The 17425-nt window shown below is 48.4% G+C and overlaps 1 protein-coding gene across 1 annotated transcript in view; it reads left to right on the top strand.

Moving 5' to 3' along the window:
- The window catches only part of agbl4 (AGBL carboxypeptidase 4), a 226899-nt gene that overhangs the window by 172257 nt on the left and 37217 nt on the right, over positions 1–17425 (top strand). Inside the window, exons 7-8 of the mRNA XM_029145963.3 lie at positions 15547–15636; positions 17141–17255. Coding sequence (XP_029001796.1) covers positions 15547–15636; positions 17141–17255 — 205 coding nt within the window. The remainder of the gene's footprint in view (positions 1–15546; positions 15637–17140; positions 17256–17425) is intronic.

Genomic DNA, 17425 nt, shown 5'->3' with positions numbered 1-17425 from the left:
GGGTGTTGACACATCAGATTGCTTGTAAGATGGCTTGTTTGGAGAGGCTTGAATCTAAAATGAGGCCCCTCAGTGGATGCAGGATGTGCTTGGGTCCACAGTGGAAGCTGATAGCGGCACCGGCGAAGCGCAAACGGACCGGGGGCCCGTCCTTCGCTCATTTGTTGGACTTCTCCCGTATACGGAACCCTGCATGTTCAATATTGTAAGCAGGTGTGTGCTTCACACGCCTCACGCCTGTAATGCATTTCTGCCGGCTTTTATTGGCAACGTGATAATTCAGCGGTGGAGATGATGGATCAGTGCCGCCTGGGTCGAGCAGGGCTGAGCTGGTCCAGACTGGGCCGGGCTCCGCAGCCTTGAATCCCTCTGACTCTGCAGTCCACTGGCCCGACGTCTCGCTCTCGCTGCGTGAATGTGGTCGTTTCAGTGCTTTTACGGCGCTTCTTGGACCAGTGTGTGATTCATTAGTGCACCTTTCTCTTTTATTGTGGTCACAGCATCACCACAGTTTAGCCGTCAGCAATGTATCTGCTTTATGACATCGTTTGAATATGAAATGAATGAATATGAAAACATAAATGCCGCTGTTGCCTCCCGCAAGGGACCGTTCACAGAGGGGATAAGCACACACACACACACACGCTGCCGCATGTTTTATTACCATGGATGAAACACACCCACCCAGGACGAGCTAAACCACACGGACACCAATTAAAGAGTCTGAAGCCAAGACTCGGCTTGGGATCCAGACTTGCAGCCTCCTCGTGCTCCGCTGTCATCTGACGCTAGCTTCACTTCAGGACAATAAGAGTCAGAATGAGTTCAACACGTAGCACATGTATAGAAATAATGGACTGTTTTTGCTTTTGGTGGATGTTCTGTCTGTTTTGTCAGTTCATTCACTGACTATCTCAGTTTGACCTCCTCCGTGTGCCGAGCCTTTATTATTTCTCCCCTAAAGGCAAGAAAAGCTTTCTCATTACTGTAAATAATTAGAAACTAACAAAAGAGCCAAGCTTGTGGACTTTTAACTCTGTCATTAGTGTTATTGTATGTGCAGCGCTTTATTGTCTAATTTCTTAGGGATTTATTATTGTTTTACATTTTAGGCCCTTGCACATAATCTACACAGCATTCAATTACAGGGTGGCGCACACATCGCTCAGAAATAGGCAAGTGCTCATTATGTTATCTTTATTGCCGGTAATGATGTTAAATTATATGGTCTTATTCTTTTATTTTTTATTTTTTTACTACTTTTACTTTTTACTATTTTACTAAGGCGACACTTTTACAGTATTTATGTTGGCCCTTCACACCCACGAGCCTCCTACATTAACGTTTCCACACCCACGGCCTCATCCAGCTGCATTTCCCTGCATTGTCAGACTACGTGTGATAAGATACGCTGGGAAGTCTGTTAAATTTCTCTGTGCTGCCAGCGTTAGTCAGGGGTCCTTATCGCTTTTAAGAAGCTTATCCGCCTGCTTCATTGATAAAAAAAACAGTAAAGTTTGGAATCCATCAGCCTCTTCGATAAGTGTGTGTGAAACCGAGCTCTCCTACCTGAAATGCACGCACACACACACACATTCATACTTAAACACAGAGCTTCCAAATGGCCTCTATTAATGCAGACAGCTCCCCCAATTAGCAAGATTCAAAGTGATGATGACTTTTTCATTCTCCGAACATTTAAGCGAATTATGGCCCAAATGAAGAAGGTTCCAGTGAATCACCATGTCAGGGGCCACCAATGGCAGCCAATGTCACTGTCACAGTGCCACTGTGCACCACCACCCTAATCAGTGGAGCTGTTTAATATTCATCTCCCACTGCTCTTCTTCCTCACCTCTCCTCACGTCCTCCTCCCTCCTCTCCTTGTGCAACCCACTCTTTTCCTTCTCTGATGTAACTTTTCTCCACAGTGGCGCCTTTTCTTGGTCCCCACCCAAACAGCATGACTCTCTGCCGTGAAAAATGGAGGCCTAATAGCATTTTTACGATGATCTGATGTAGAACATAAAACGTGTTTTTTGGTCCATTTCAGTCCCTGTGTGATGCAAACAAGTTATGACCTTTATGATTGAGTGATGTCGGACTTTGATAGAGATTAAACTGTCACCATTTATGGATATGAAAAATATAAAACACGTAATTCCTAATTTACTCTTGACTATAGTTAATCTCATAATTGTGTGATGGACTGGCGACCTGCATGTTGCATTGCCTCCTCTCGCCCATGTGGCAGCTGGGAAAAGCTCCAGGACCCCCGACCTTCACGAGGTGAAGCCGTTGAGATGATGAGTGAGCGAATGTGACTCAGTTTACTCAGCTTTGACCTGTACGTTAACAACAACAAACTAGATAATTAGGTTTGTAAGTCTTTGCATTGGCTTCAGTGCAGCTTTCTGGTTTGACATTAGCCCTTGTAATCGTGTAGCTTTTCCTGAAACAAACCTAATAGCCTGTGGTCGTCAATGCCATTTTCTCATTTGCTCTTGGTTTAGTTTATCATAATCAGTTCTCTTCAAGAAATGAACATACCTGAGTTATTTCAAGTCATCTCCATTAAAGAGATTAGATTTACCTTGTAATCAAAGATGAATAGATCTGCTTGCATTTAGCTCCATGGCCCCCAGACTAAACAAATTAAAAACCATGAGGAACTTGAACTAGAAAGAGAAAAAGTATAAAGTGCCACCAGGAAGAAAAGGAATTTAATTTCTCTTTTCATGTCCTGGCACTGGTCATTTAGCTGGCATCTTTATTTAAATGGTAATGTGACGCTGGCTAAACAACCGTGGTGAATCAGTCTCTGAAAAGGGAGACTTCAAAAAAACCCATCTCTGTGGTGTTTCAGGCTGAGAGTTTATCTGAGTTCCTCTCCGCTGCCTGACAGAGGGACTCGGACTGGAGAGACGATTGAGCGACAGCGATAACTCTGTGCCGGAGCATAATTAATTAGGTGTGATAAATTATACCAATTCTAGCAAGGCCTCGCAGAAACGAGCACATCAGCGCGCGCAGTTTGTTGCACGTGCACTCTGTCTTTGTCACCGTGCAGAAAAGCCGCCATATATTATGCACCCAAATATGCAGAAGGTAGAGAAAAGGTCTATTCATTCATTTAATTTGTTACATATTTTAAATAAAATGGTCTCCACATGTTGACTGAGCACCTGTAAAAATGACGCATGTTTTCAGCTAATATCTCTAAAAGCTAAAACAACAATAGTGATCTTCAGCATGTGATTCGTGGCTGAGGTCCAGACTGACACTTGTCTGCAGTTGTCAGTGTCAGTCTGGACCCCAAGTCCATGACTGAAGCGCAGACACACACACAACCGCAGGACAGCAGGCGCTTTTAATGGCCTGGTGTTAATGAGAGTCTTGTTTGGAGCTGCCATGACCCTGGGCCACGCAGCCTTCCACGCATCCCATGTTCACAGCTCTAGAGGTCACCACGCGGTCTGTGTGTGTGTGTGTGTGTGTGTGTGTGTGTGTGTGTGTGTGTGTGTGTGTGTGTGTGTGTGTGTGTGTGTGTGTGTGTGGGGTGGGGGGGGTGGGGGTGCGGTTATGCTTAATCACCCTTCCAGTCACTACATTAACACTATATCAGCATATCTTTATTCTTTGATGGTTTCATTTATAGTCAGTAAAGTTGATATGAATCTTATCTATTGAGTCTGTTCTTACAATCACAGAAAGGTGCTGTTAGTGATCAGAAGGAGCCATGATAGATCATAGCCCACAGATCATCTAATAAGAGACCAGCGACACCTGCAGAAATGCATTAAAATAACTTTACTGCAACTTAGTGTTGTTGCAGGTGTCAGTGACCTTGCATTTATTAGTGGGGCCTTCAGATCGGCCTCTTAACGAAGGCACCTGAAGTGGGTAAAATGCTTGAAAGTCTTTTATCTTTTGTGCGAAGTCCAGTTTCAGTTTCCTCTTGTTGTTTTCCTTTCATGTAACCAGTCTGTTTGTTTTCAACCTTCAGCACACACACACTCTCTGCTATTCTTCCTTTATGTGTTGACAGTCAGGGTGTGATCTGGCTCGCTGTGTGGAGACTGATTCACCGAGTGGGAAACGCCTGTGCTGGAGCCAAGCTGTGTGTGTGTGTGTGTGTGTGTGTGTGTGTGTGTGTGTGTGTGTGTGTGTGTGTGTGTGTGTGTGTGTGTGTGTGTGTGTGTGTGTGTGTGTTATGTAAAGGAGACTCAAGCTGACAGTTCGCCAACAGCCTTGCACCTGCACACAGCTAGGTGTTGATGTCAGACGGGGGTGTGGAGAGGAGAGGACAGGCAGCGGGAGACAGGGACCAGCACAAGGTGTTTGGGGGCGGATGACAAAAGATTGGAGCGGAGCCGAGGATAGGTGCTCAGAGGGTGGGGTGGATGTGGCATGTAATTCCTGTTTATATGTTGTGTGTGTGTGTGTGTGTGTGTGTGTGTGTGTGTGTGTGTGTGTGTGTGTGTGTGTGTGTGTGTGTGTGTGTGTGTGTGTGTGTGTGTGTGTTCCACCACAAGTGGAGAGGAAACGTGGAGTATTGTGACAGGTCGGGCAGCAGAGCCAATTGGATTGATGCATTCTTTCATAGGTAACTGCCAACACCAGAGCGCAGCCGGGGCCTCGTTTGTCAGACTCAAGGAAATAGCGTTACAGCATGACATTTCACTCTGTCTCTGGCACACGCAGCAACAGCCCGTTCCTCCGGATGCCAGACGCCGCGCTACTGGTGCTGCTGTAATCTGCAGTCGCATTTAATTAGGGTTTAAAAGACGAGAAGTGGCCGTAAGACGGTTCATCGTCGGCGCCTCGGAGCCGCTGCCTGTCTTCCCGTCTCACCCGTCTCACCCGTCTCACCTTTCTCACCCGTCTCTCTGCTGGGATTGGCAGTTGTTGACCTTTTGGCAGCGGCCGTGAGTCTGTCGCTGACTGGAGAGCGGGGAAACTTGCACCGGCGCTCTGGAGGGACGCTCAGTAACATGTCAGGGAACTCACCGTCACCGTCAGCACACGTCCCGCTGGCCTGAATTATTGAAGCCCACAGCATCGATAATTTAATACAGTACAGACCAGCGTTTGGGCCGACACAAAGAATGGGAGCGCTGGATGCTTGACCCTGTGGAGGAGCGGGTGTCGATGAGGACGCAGACCGACGGGAGGTTTAACCCACGACACGTGACGCAGCAGCGCAGCTTCGTCCACGCGCTCTGACAGGAAGCTGTCAAGCCGTGGCTCTTCTGCAGATAACGGTTTTGAATCAGACAAACTGTAAACTGATTCCCTTTCTACTGCATCGTCTCCGCTCGGCCGCCAGCTGTTGGTAGGTCGTCATAGCCGCGCATTAGGGAGCTCACATGAGTCCGGGTTGCAGCCCGTGAGACGCGGGAGTAAAGTTCAGCTGTTTTGATGGTTGACGCTCGCCGCGTCCGTCTCCTCGTCGCCGTGGCGACGCGTCCGTCTCCTCGTCACCACGGCGTCCGTCTCCTCGCGCGGGGTCCCAGCAGGCTCCGAGTTTGATCCGTGTGTCAGGGGCTGGTGGGCTGCCCCCCCGCCCTCCCCCCGCCTCCACCGGCTGACAGACAAGGTCAGGGGCTCATCGCGCCCGTCTCTCAGCTGCTGACAGCGCGTCCTCAGGGAGACCGACCCGGACAACCCAGCGGCCCCGGCGTGCGGCATCGCCAATTAATATTGCATCACCGCGCCCTAATCTCCCCCCTCGGGGCCGACTTCTCGGGGTGTGATCAGGGCCCCTCGCTTCGCTGCTTCTTAACCTCCCTCGGCCTCCGTCCTTCAATAACAAGGAGAGGATCCTCGGATTGGCTCACAAACACATTACAGCACATCTGGCGTGCGTCGAGTGTGGGACGTCTGTTGTTGTTGTTGTTGATTTGCCTCAAGTTTCTCTCTGTGATTTATTTGCTTTTGAGAAAGTATTTGCCAGGTTCATACATAATTTATGTCTTTTTATGTTTTGAAATGAAAGTCCTTTAGGGTTAAAAGTGCCCAGAAACCACAGCGTAGGGACTCACTTTGCAGCCCATAATTCTACAGGTAGGACTGCACTTCAGGTTCCATCCCCCAGTAGTTGGGAGTTAGGAGCATGACTTGCACCCGTCCGGCAGCTGGAACCCCCGCGAGGAGCACATTGCTCTCTGTTTTAGCCTTGTGCCGTGCTTCCATTCTTCAAGCTCTCAACCACTTGCAGTGAGAGACGTAACGCCTCCTGCGACCTCGCGGATGACTTTTCCTCCCACCTGCGAGACTGAGTAATGTGCTTGTGTCTCTGAGAATAGCTGCGGCGCCGTCCGTGTGGGCCGGGGTCGGAGCGCTCTGTCCGCGCTGTGCGGCGGATTTGTCTGAAACCCGGCTCCTCGTTCGCACATCGGACCCGTCCCCTCACACACACACACACACACACACACACACACACACACACACACACACACACACACAGTACCTGCTCCGTATAGCATGATGGAGGAGCGTGGGGGCCGTGTGTCACACCTGGGCTGCCACAGCACTCGCCTGCTCTTTCCTTAGCGCTGATGGATTTACACAAAGACACAGCGGCTGTGCTCAGGATCACTGGTCCTAAAAACATCAGCCTACAGGGTGTGAAGGAGAAGGCGAGAACAGAGGAATGTCATCCAGCAGATACGGCGACTCCTTAAATCCCTCCCGCCTCGTCTGTGCCTTTGCTTCATCACACGCGACGGAGAGAAAGAGTGTAATTTCCAGCTGAGGTGCTGCCTGTGTGTGTGTGTGTGTGTGTGTGTGTGTGTGTGTGTGTGTGTGTGTGTGTGTCTGTGTGTGTGTCTGTGTGTCTGTGTGTGTGTGTGTGTTCCACAGATCGCTAATCTCTCTGAAGTCCTGTTTGTTCTCCAGGTTTGCCCCCACTACAAACATTTCCCTGATCAAAGCTGTTGAAAAGGCCTGCCACTTCAAACAAAGTACACACACACACACACACACACACACACACACACACACACACACACACACACACACACACACACACACACACACTCGTCCGTTGTAGCACTTCTCTACATGTGGCGTGTTGTCATGGCAACCACGTTAATCCTAAACCAACCAGCATGCAGGTGTTGCATCAGTCGAGCCAATCGGGAATGGGAGGAGAAGGAGACAAACAGGAATCGTGGGCTCAATTACCTTCTCGATGCTCGTTTAATTTCAGACGCGCACCGCGCTTCGGCCGCTGTGACGTACGGGCGCATTCGCGTGTGTCTCATTAACGGAGGAGGCTTTACATTTGAATTCACATGCTGTCGCCTGTCCTTCTTTTATGCCTACAGCCCTCTTTTTTCTAGCAGTTATACAATAACCTAATATTCACTTTTTAAGCTTTTCCAGAAGTGATTTAATTTATCGTGGACTTGTATTAACAGCAGGTTTTGCGCTGTGTTTAAATCCTTTCAAGTTAACTTACAGAGAGATTAGAGACATTGATAACTCCTTAACTACCTTTTTGATCATATAAACAAAACAGAACAGAGAAAAAACATGTCAACTGGGAAGCAAAAATCACAAACAACGTCCCGTTGACCTGATGAAAGACCGCGTTTAGTTGCATTTTAGATGAATGCACTAATGCCACTGGAACAAATAACGCGTGTTAGACGGCTTTCAACCCTCGCCCGAGCGCCTCTTGCCCAAGAGCACCCTGGCTGCGGCACATCCCTGGCGTTTACCAGGAAAAAACGTGGCTAAAGTGGTGGAAGCGGCTGAAAATGGAGTGGAGAAACGCCTGTTACTAGAACGAATAAGTGAAAGCGCTGGAAATCGGCGAGGAGCCGAACATCCCCACAGCCCAGTTCAAAGCCCGTGTAAACGATTGATGCAGAACTTCTTGCCCAGCACTTGGGAGAGAGGCTGCGGATGCTGATGAAAGCGGCTTCTCTTTGTGGAGGTAGAATGTAAGTAAAAGGAGCTGTGGGCTCCAGTTAGTGCGTTTCTGCATCTGCTTAAATCGTTAAATCTAAATACGTCCTTCTGTCCTTTCAGTAGTGCACGTGACTTATGATGTAAACAAAGCAGGATGTGCTTGAAATGACCTGATGCTGAGGTGTCCTGTGAGTTCTGAGTAAAGACAGAGCAGCCGGAATAATTCATGTTCACAGAATAGACAGAGTTGCTCCGATCTAAGGTGTCGTCCTGTGTCTTGGCCCAGTTGTTGTCTTCTTGTAATGGCAGTTTCCTTCCATGGAAACTATTCTAATTATTATTTTATAATGTAATTGTATTGTTATTATTCCTATTCTAAACCTATTCTAAGCACCTTTATTCACTTTCCACTCAGAAGAGAATAAAGCAAAAAGACTGAGAAACAGTGTAAGTTTAAACATTCTATATCAGGAGATACGATAACAGAAGCAATATTTCTTTCAGTCTTCTTGTCATATCTGTGAACGCTCTCATATAAGCTGTGAAATGAACCAAAGCCGCTGATGTGCCGGGCTCTTTATGTTTCTGCGCTTCATAAAGAGACGGGGCCTGTTATCACATTGTCTCTGTTGCTTTATTATTGTTTTGGTGCGTCCCAGTGGCCTCTTGATTTGAACGGCACACTAAGTGTTTGTTAATGGCACAAACATGGCTGTGGCTTTAAAATAGCAGACCGCCCATTACACTGGTATTAACAAGGTAATGGCCTGTTACTAAACTGCTGAATGACATTGTCGTTCCCGCCGACGCCGACGGCCACAATTCACACACGAGCCCAAGTAGATTTAAGGCTCCGTGTGTGTGTGTGTGTGTGTGTGTGTGTGTGTGTGTGTGTGTGTGTGTGTGTGTGTGTGTGTGTGTGTGTGTGTGTGTGTGTGTGTGTGTGTGTGTGTGTGTGTGTGTGTGTGTGTGAGCGGAGGCGAGCGAGCAGGTAGAATCAACCAGCATGGAGAGGAAGAGGAATTGACTGAGAGCTATAGCTGGGAGGTGTGACGCTGGTTATTAAAGCTCAGATGCGCTGGTTGTTTACTTCGGCCCGGCTTTATTATTGTGGCTCAGAAATTATTGATGGGCAGGAAAAGACAGCGTAATAAAAGCCTACACCTCCTGTGTGCGTCCATCTGCCTGCGTCCCGTACTGTACGCCCGCCTGTGCTCTCTTTCTCTCCCTGCAGCGATAGGCCGGCACAGCGGGGGGTCCGTCCCTGGGATATCGTTTCTCCCGCTCCTTTCTTCCGATTTGTAACTTGTCCTTTCAAGCGAGACGGCCCTTAAAGTTCAGTGCCGCGTTCTTCAAAAAAGGCTATTACTGGCGGCCTCTGATTCTGTATCACGCCGCGCGCAGACCGACCGTCCCTCCTTTTTATGTTCCTCTCCTTCTGTCATCGCTTCTGAAGGCAAAAGAGGAGAAGTGGTGGGTTTCAGACGGCCTGTGACCGATGCCTTAAAACCCCGAGCAGTCCCCGCTTCCACATATCCCCATCTCATCGCCGGTGCTTTTGATCCCGGACGGAGCGGCCGCTTTGTCTCGTTCTCGGTGCCGACCGTCTGTGACGCTGCCTTCACGGTCGCAGGGCTCCGTAAAACAGAGTGACTGTGAGAGAGACGGCTTCAGCTCAGAGCCTGATGTGTTGTTTCCCCCGAGGACAGAGGAAGGAGAAAGGTTCACTTACATGGGGCAGGTTCATAGGATCAAACATCTTCATCCCTTTTCTGGCCTGTCTTTTCTTATTTTGGAAGTAAATTTTACTACAATGAAACAAATGAATTAGACTTTTTTTTTAATCAACCAAAAAGTTGTGCTTTTAGTCACAAATGAAGGTGACGTCATCAGCCTGGTAAAAGCGTCACTTTAATGTAGGTCGTGTTGACAGTGTGTAACAGAAGGAGGCGTTCGTCCTCCGCATCTATGCGTGACAGGCTGCAGTATCAGTGCCCCCGGCCCCGGTCCTGGTCCTGGTCCTGGTCCTGGTCCTGGTCCTGGTCCTGGTCCTGGTCCTGGTCCTGGTCCTGGTCCTGGTCCTGGTCCCGGCCATGGTCCTGGTCCTGGGTCCTGGTCCTGGTCCTGGTCCTGGTCCTGGTCCTGGTCTGGTCCTTGTCTGGGTCCTGGTCCTGGTCCTGGTCCTGGTCCTGGTCCTGGTCTGGTCCTGGTCCTGGTCCTGGTCCTTGTCTGGGTCCTGGTCTGATCCTGGTCCTGGTCCCGCTCCCGTCCCCGCTCCCGGTCCCGGTCCCGGTGTGGTACCGCTCTCCTCCCTCTCCCCCCACCTCCCCACATTAACTTAACGAGCCTCAGCTCCGGCTGCGGCGCCGTGTTTGAGGACGGAGCGTTTCCGTCCCCTCTGTCCCTGCGACGCCTCCTCCCTCCAGCCACACGTCTCCCTCTGCCACTCCCGTTGTCGGTGACCTCCGCTGTCATCACGGCTGCCCTTGAGGAGCACAAATCTCTCCATTTCACAGGGACCAGCCATAAGGGGGCTTGATTGCAGCAAATTGATCCATAATCACACAGCGCTCAGAGCTTTTTATCCTGCCGCCTCTTCATCTCCACTTAAGAGGCCGCTGTTGGCGTCCTCACATGCTGTCTTCTCAAGGGTTTCCTCTGCTTCTACCCTTTGTCACTTTCCCCTCTCTCCCTCGCTCTCTGTCTCTCTCTTTGTCTCTCTCTTTGTCTCTCTCTCTCTCTCTCTCTCTCTCTCTCTTTCTCTCTCTCTCTCTCTCTTTCTCTCTCTCTGTCTCTCTCTTTGTCTCTCTCTCTCTCTCTCTCTCTCTCTCTTTCTCTCTCTGTCTCTCTCTCTCTCTCTCTTTCTCTCTCTCTCTTTTCTCTCTCACTCTCTCTCTCTATAATCCCCTTCCTGGGGTCCGACCATCTCCACCATCACGCATCTGCTTCTGATTGCTTTCTTGTCTATGAAGCTACAGCCACTATGCATCTCTGCACTGCCTACCTTCATCTCACACTGGTCTGTCTCCTTCTTTCCTGTCCGTCTGCCCCATCCGAATCAGTACTGTTGGTTACATTGTATCCTAACAGTTGAATGTATAAATCTAATTAGAGTTCAAAGTTATTGTTTTGTCTTCACTTCTGCTTCCTTTTCCTCACCATCCTCCATCTTGATCCCGACGCCTCTCTGTGTAAACCTCCTATGCAGCTTTCTTTTCTTGTCATTCCGTCGCCGCCTTTAAGGCCATTAACAGAGTTAAGCAGGGATTCCACCTCTGAACCTGCCGTTATTTTTCTCCTCCTCCTGCCTGAGATGCTCGTTTGGTACCATGTGGCGTGTGAGGTGAGCGGAGGCCCCGGCGGTGCCCCTGCCTCCCCGCGAAAAGATGAGCTGAATAAATCTGAGACGCCACAGGCGCTGTAGCACCTGCGGACGCGACCGCATACATCCACGCAAAAAAAAAAATTGAAGCCGAGGCCTCGGTCAGTTCCTGGGGAAGAAAACAGCATCATAGAGCTCTTATCACGTTAGAGCCCTCCTTGGTTTAGTGCACATCACCATCCCGCTTTCTCTGTTTGTCTGCCCTTGAGGAGGCCGAGTGGGTGGTGTCAGCGGGTGGAGCACGGGGGGGGGGCTCTGATGCTTGTTGGGGCTCACTCAACTGGGCAGGAGCCGCATCTCGTCCCAAGGCTCTGTATAAATCCAACGCGGCGGCGATTTACGGCGGGCGGCCATCCTCCATATGATGCACTGAGCGGCGCACAGAGCGTGTCTTGTTGCCATCGCACCAAAGTGAGGCTAATTTATGACGGTGTAAACCCACAGGGCAGAGAGAGGCGGAGATATAAAGACGCCTTGGATTCAGACTGGCAGCATTTGGTAGAAGGGGAGTTTGGGGCAGAGCTGCAGCAGAGTCTGTTTTCTTCTCCCTGTTTTCTTCTGGTTTCATATAAAAGCTTAAACTCGTCAGCGTCCATGGAGATCCTGTTAACTGTGGTCATTCCGCTTTAGGACCACTTTTAAAATTGCTCCTTAACTTTCCGGTGACAAAGTTTGGGCATCAATTGAGATTAAAAAGTAATGGAAAAATCTGCCCTCCATCTGCTCGAATCACATCTGCTGTTTTAAATATATTTAAATATAGCGAGGGCGCCTCGCAAGGTCCTGACAGCGCTTCCTTTGTACCCGCCGAGGAAGAGAATCGAGAGAGGCGCTCGGTTAATTACATCATGTCACAACTTATGAGCGCGGCCCGAAAGTTCCCGGGACAGCTGTCACAGAAGCGCTGACCAGCACCGCCAGGACTGACTTCACAAAGCTTCAGATTATGTTGTTTGTGCGCAGGCGTTTGCTCCTCGCGCGGTAATTTACATATTTATCAGAGCTGATCGCAGTAGTTTGACATCCTTTAATTTTTATGTCCTCTCAGCTGCCAAGAGAATGAGCAGTAATGTTCCGTACAGGGCAGCGCGGTGACTTTGGCAGGTGAGAAATATGCTGAGGGAGCACTTTGATTGGAAGTGTGGCATAAATCTTGCTGTGCTGCTTTCACTCACTCACTGTCACGTTCCCCCTCCTCTGCTCAGCATCCACCTTCCTGCTGCCAGCGCACACCTCCGCGCTCACCCCCCCCCCTCCCCCCGCTTCTCTTTTTTTGCCCCTCTCTCCTTAATTCTTTTTTTTTTTCAATCATGTTCTGTGAGCTGCTGTGACAGGCCCATAGAGGGCTGTGATGAAGTGAAGTTAAAAAGGTTCATAAATGAGAGACACGGCCTCTCAGGAGCAGGAAGTGCCTCAGCAGCACGGCTGCAGAGACGAACTCAAGTCAAATATTAAATTAGATCTGTACCATTTATAAACTTTGAAAGCAGGATTTAAGTCCATTTCATTCATTGCACTCATTTCTAGGAACAATAAAAACACTAATATATGAACTAACTTATATTTATAAAGAAGATATATATTGTGTATTTTCATCTTCTTCGAGTTAATAAATCATTACCATAAAGTTTATGTTCCACCTTTTTTTAGTGGTTTTTAAAATATGATGTCAGACACACAAAAGTATGCATGAATTCGGACCAAAGTTACTTTATTAATTGGCCATATTGTTTACTGACACAGTCAGTAATTCTTAATTTGTTTTAATTATTCATTTATACCTATTTGTTGTAAAATATCTATAGATGTGAAATACCTGCTAAATAAACTGAACAAGCATTTAAAGATGCTGCTGCATTTACCTGCATTTTATTTGTAATTTCTACCACTAATAATAAATATAATAATAATAAATTGACTGTGGCTCAATAATCACAATATTTAAATAAAGTGGGTGAGTTCAACTAAAATGTTTGACCCATAAATGAACGTAGTTTGCCATTCGGCTCCACTCTCCTCATGTAATCTAGTCCTTTCTGAGACTACAATCTATATAAAAGCGTTAGCAAAGAAAGACAAATGACTTTTGTTGCCTTCCTGATACCTTTCAGTTTATTAATTTGTTTTTAATCCTTTGCCTCCTCGTTCTTTTTCCTCTTTTGGTGCCTCTCTGTCCCGGCCTGCTGATCTCTACTGACACCTAGAGGTCAGGAGACGTCGCTGCACATTTGTTCTGCTGAGGCTCAACCACAGTTTGTGTTACATGTCACCCACACCGGAGCCTGTTTTTGTTTCCCTCACACGTAACCTTTGCTCTGAGTTGTTGAGTGCGTGCAGAGCAGCAGAACCTGCTTCTGTTCTACGATGCTTGGCTGGAACCAGTCAAATATGCAGCGACACAGATGTTACAGTACAACAACTACTGGGGGAGCATTTGTGAGCGCCCAGGGGAGACAAAGTAACACACAACTCACATACTGCACAACAGCAACACACACACACAAGCATGCGGGCTAAACGCTGGATCCATTGTCAGCTCCAGGAACCTGCTGGAGGAGAATGTGTTGATGAAGCAGGAAGAGCACTCGCACTGAGGCTAAATGTAGCATGGCCACGATGGTCGACTTCCCAACAGGACCTCAGCAGCTGCCCTCCACTCTGGCTCACAAACCTGCTCGCTCCTTAGTTTTTACTGTGGGGAGGTGTGGCGTGCTGTGTGAGTGTGTGTGGTGTGTGGGTCGTGTGTGGTGTGCTGTGTGTGTGGTGTGTGTGCTGTGGCGGTGATTGTGTGTGTTGTGTGTGTGTGTGTGTTGTGTGTGTGTGTGTGGGTGTGGTGTGTGTGTGTAGTGCGGTGCGTGTGTGTGGGGTGTGTGGTGCGTGTGTGTGCGTGGTGCATTGCGTGTTGTGTGCGTGTGTGCGTGGTGCGTGCGCTGTGGTGTGATGCTTGCAGCTCTACTCTGTGGAAAGTGTGTGGACTCGAGTGTGTGTCACTGTGCCTTGTATCAGGCGCTCGTGTGTGTGGCCTGGGGTCGAGGCCAAACTAGGAATTTCTAAGTGATGGAATTTCACAGCACCGAGCACCCAGTGGCCGGCCAAACCGCAAGCACTCACATTTACAACAAACGGCCTGCCCTGCTCCATGGAGGACTCCTGAATGGCAAAGCCATTTGTCTCTGTGAAGGGCAAAGGAGAGAAGAAAAACGAAATAAAATCAGGAGAGTACTTAAATGGAACAGCGTTTTTCGTTTGTTTGTTTGTTATGACCCCTAACCACATTTACACACACGCTCCCATGAAAGCCCACACACACACACACACACACACCCACACACACACACACACACACCCACACACACACACACACACACACACACACACAGCACTCTGAGGCTAAATTGGAATTAAGGAGAAGGAAAGGTGCATAGCCTGTTGCTAATTAGCATTTTCTCTGCTCAGCAGAAGTGAGTGGAGGAATCAATAGGATATTAAGTTTGTGTATAGCAATGAGGCACACAATCACTTCCATCCATTAGCAGCAGCAAATTAGAAGAGAAACACTGGCCAAGAAAATAGCAAAATTTTGACCTCTGTGGTTTTAAAGTCAGATAAAGATAAAGTGAAGGAGGGCAGACTGATGTTTTTTTCTTTATTTAGCCTTTGACTATTAAAGGGATGTTATGAAAACAATGAGATTAATATAACCTCTTGCAATTAAGGGTAAATTAAATAAAGAAAAGAATAGTTTCCATTGGGCATGTAAAATATCTAAAAATATCTAAATTCAGTCAATCATTCAATTAAGTGTTTCTGAATTGATTAAAATGTTAATTAAACAATATTAATGCTCTGATTCTAAATTATTAATGAGCGTCTCCAGGGTCCAGCGTGCTCTCCACAGCAGAAGCAGGAGGTGAGAGCAGTGAGTGTCTGGCCAGAGAAGCCTTAACTCAAAGGAGAGCTCACACAGGCCACACGTGTTCCGGCAGATCCGACCTCTGTAGATGTATAATTGAACGGCCCGGTTAAATATTCTTTTCTGTGTGTTAGTTTGATGTTTGATTTATGTGTGTCTGTCTGGAAACGGGCAGACAGGTCAATAAGTACAAACCTCATCTCCAGAAAAGTTGGAACCGTTTCAAACGCTGCACTTAGTTACAATTAGTTAGAACTTTTATTTATCTGTGTAAAATCCCACTATTTAAGGCTCATGTCTGTTGCTCCTGTTTTTCTGCTCTCCACCTCAGACCACCTGAGTCCAGAGAAGGAGAAGAAGCTGGTCTTTCTTACAGCTCGGGTTCATCCTGGAGAGTCTCCTGCCTCCTTCGTCTGCCAGGGTAAAGTCTGAATGAAGCTGCTTTGATGGAATGATTCTATGATTGTTATTGTTTGGTGACTGTTTTCATAGTCAATCCATCTTTGGTAATTTAGGAACACTACTTATTAAAAAAGGAAGTTTGTAAGAAGCAGGGATAGATCACAAACCTGTTTTCTTATCCAACATCTCAGAAACTACAATCTGAGGATATTGTTGAAGTTGCTTCCTTTGCTCCTGAGCTCCACTTACTCAAAACTAATAAACCGGCTTGAAAAAGCGGGAGCCTTTGGGAAATAGTCTCTGTGTGTGGTGCTACAGCCTAAAAGACAATTTTAGCAGGATTTAATGACTCCTTGCCCCTTCAGTCAGCAGCGACTGAGGTAAGTGGGCAGGTTCACTGCTTCTTTGCTTATGAGTGTGTGTGGGGGGGGGGGCAGGTTGATGTGGGGACGGAGGACACAGCTCACCTTTAGCAGTGACCCTGTCCATTGAGAGGCAGGCTGGAGGCTTCATTTACATAACAAGGAGCACAGATAGAGCTTTACCGTATGTATTTACCTGTCTGTCTGTCTGTCTTCCTATCAGTCTGTCCTACGCGACTCTGCATGTGTGTGTGTGTGTGTGTGTGTCTGGGCCTCATCATGAATCAGATGAGTTGGCTTTTAGCCCGCTGTGTGCTGTCTGTTTTTCCAGCGCCGTCAGCTCCATTCCATTTGTATCGATTTAGTCTTGACATCTCTTATTCCTCCCCTGATTCTGACGATGCCCCTCGCTGTCCTTCCTTCTCCCTTTGTTTCTCAAAACTCAATTAGCCCGTCCTCGGTTTTCTTTTCAAGTCTATTTCCCTTTGTTTGTGTGTGTGTGTGTGTGTGTGTGCGTGGGTGTGTGCGTGTGTATGTGCGTGTGTGTGTGTGTGTGTGTGTGTGTGTGTGTGTGTGCGTGCGCGCGTGTGTGCGTGCGTGTGTGTGTGGGTGTGCGTATGTGTGTGTGTGTGTGTATGTGCGTGTGTGTGTGCGTGTGTATGTGCGTGGGTGTGTGTGTGTGTGTGTGCGTGCGTGCGTGCGTGCGTGCGTGCGTGTGTGTGTGTGTGTGTGTGCGTGCGTGTGTGTGTGTGTGTGGGTGTGCATGTGTGTGTGTGTGTGTGTGTGTGTGTGTGCGTGGGTGTGTGCGTGGGTGTGTGCGTGTGTATGTGCGTGGGGTTGTGGTGTGTGTGTGTGTGTGTGTGTGCGTGCGTGCGTGTGTGCGTGCGTGTGTGTGTGGGTGTGCGTATGTGTGTGTGTGTGTGTGTGTGTGTGTGTGTGTGTGTGTGTGTGTGTGTGTGTGTGTGCGTGGGTGTGTGCGTGTGTATGTGCGTGGGTGTGTGTGTGTGTGTGCGTGCGTGCGTGCGTGCGTGCGTGCGTGCGTGTGTGTGTGTGCGTGCGTGTGTGTGTGTGTGTGGGTGTGCGCATGTGTGTGTGTGTGTGTGTGTGTGTGTGTGTGTGCGTGCGTGCGTGCGTGCGTGTGTGTGTGGGTGTGTCCTATAGGTGTGATTGACTTCCTGGTGAGCCTCCATCCAGTGGCCCAGGTTTTGAGAGACCATGTGATCTTCAAGATCGTCCCCATGCTGAACCCAGATGGAGTCTACCTGGGCAACTACAGGTACACAGATCGGAACGCACCACCGCCTTAAATAGATTTCACACATTACATGGTTTAATATTCCGCAGCGTAGGATTATATCCTCTTAAGTTTACCTTTAAGGGGCTTAATGAATCCGCATAGCTCACAGCAGTGCATTTGTAAGCAGATAGTATTTGGCCGCAGGGCTG

The sequence above is a fragment of the Betta splendens genome, chromosome 4, assembly GCF_900634795.4.
Source record: "Betta splendens chromosome 4, fBetSpl5.4, whole genome shotgun sequence".
Taxonomy (NCBI): Eukaryota; Metazoa; Chordata; class Actinopteri; order Anabantiformes; family Osphronemidae; genus Betta; species Betta splendens.
This window is presented reverse-complemented; position numbering and strand designations above follow the sequence as displayed.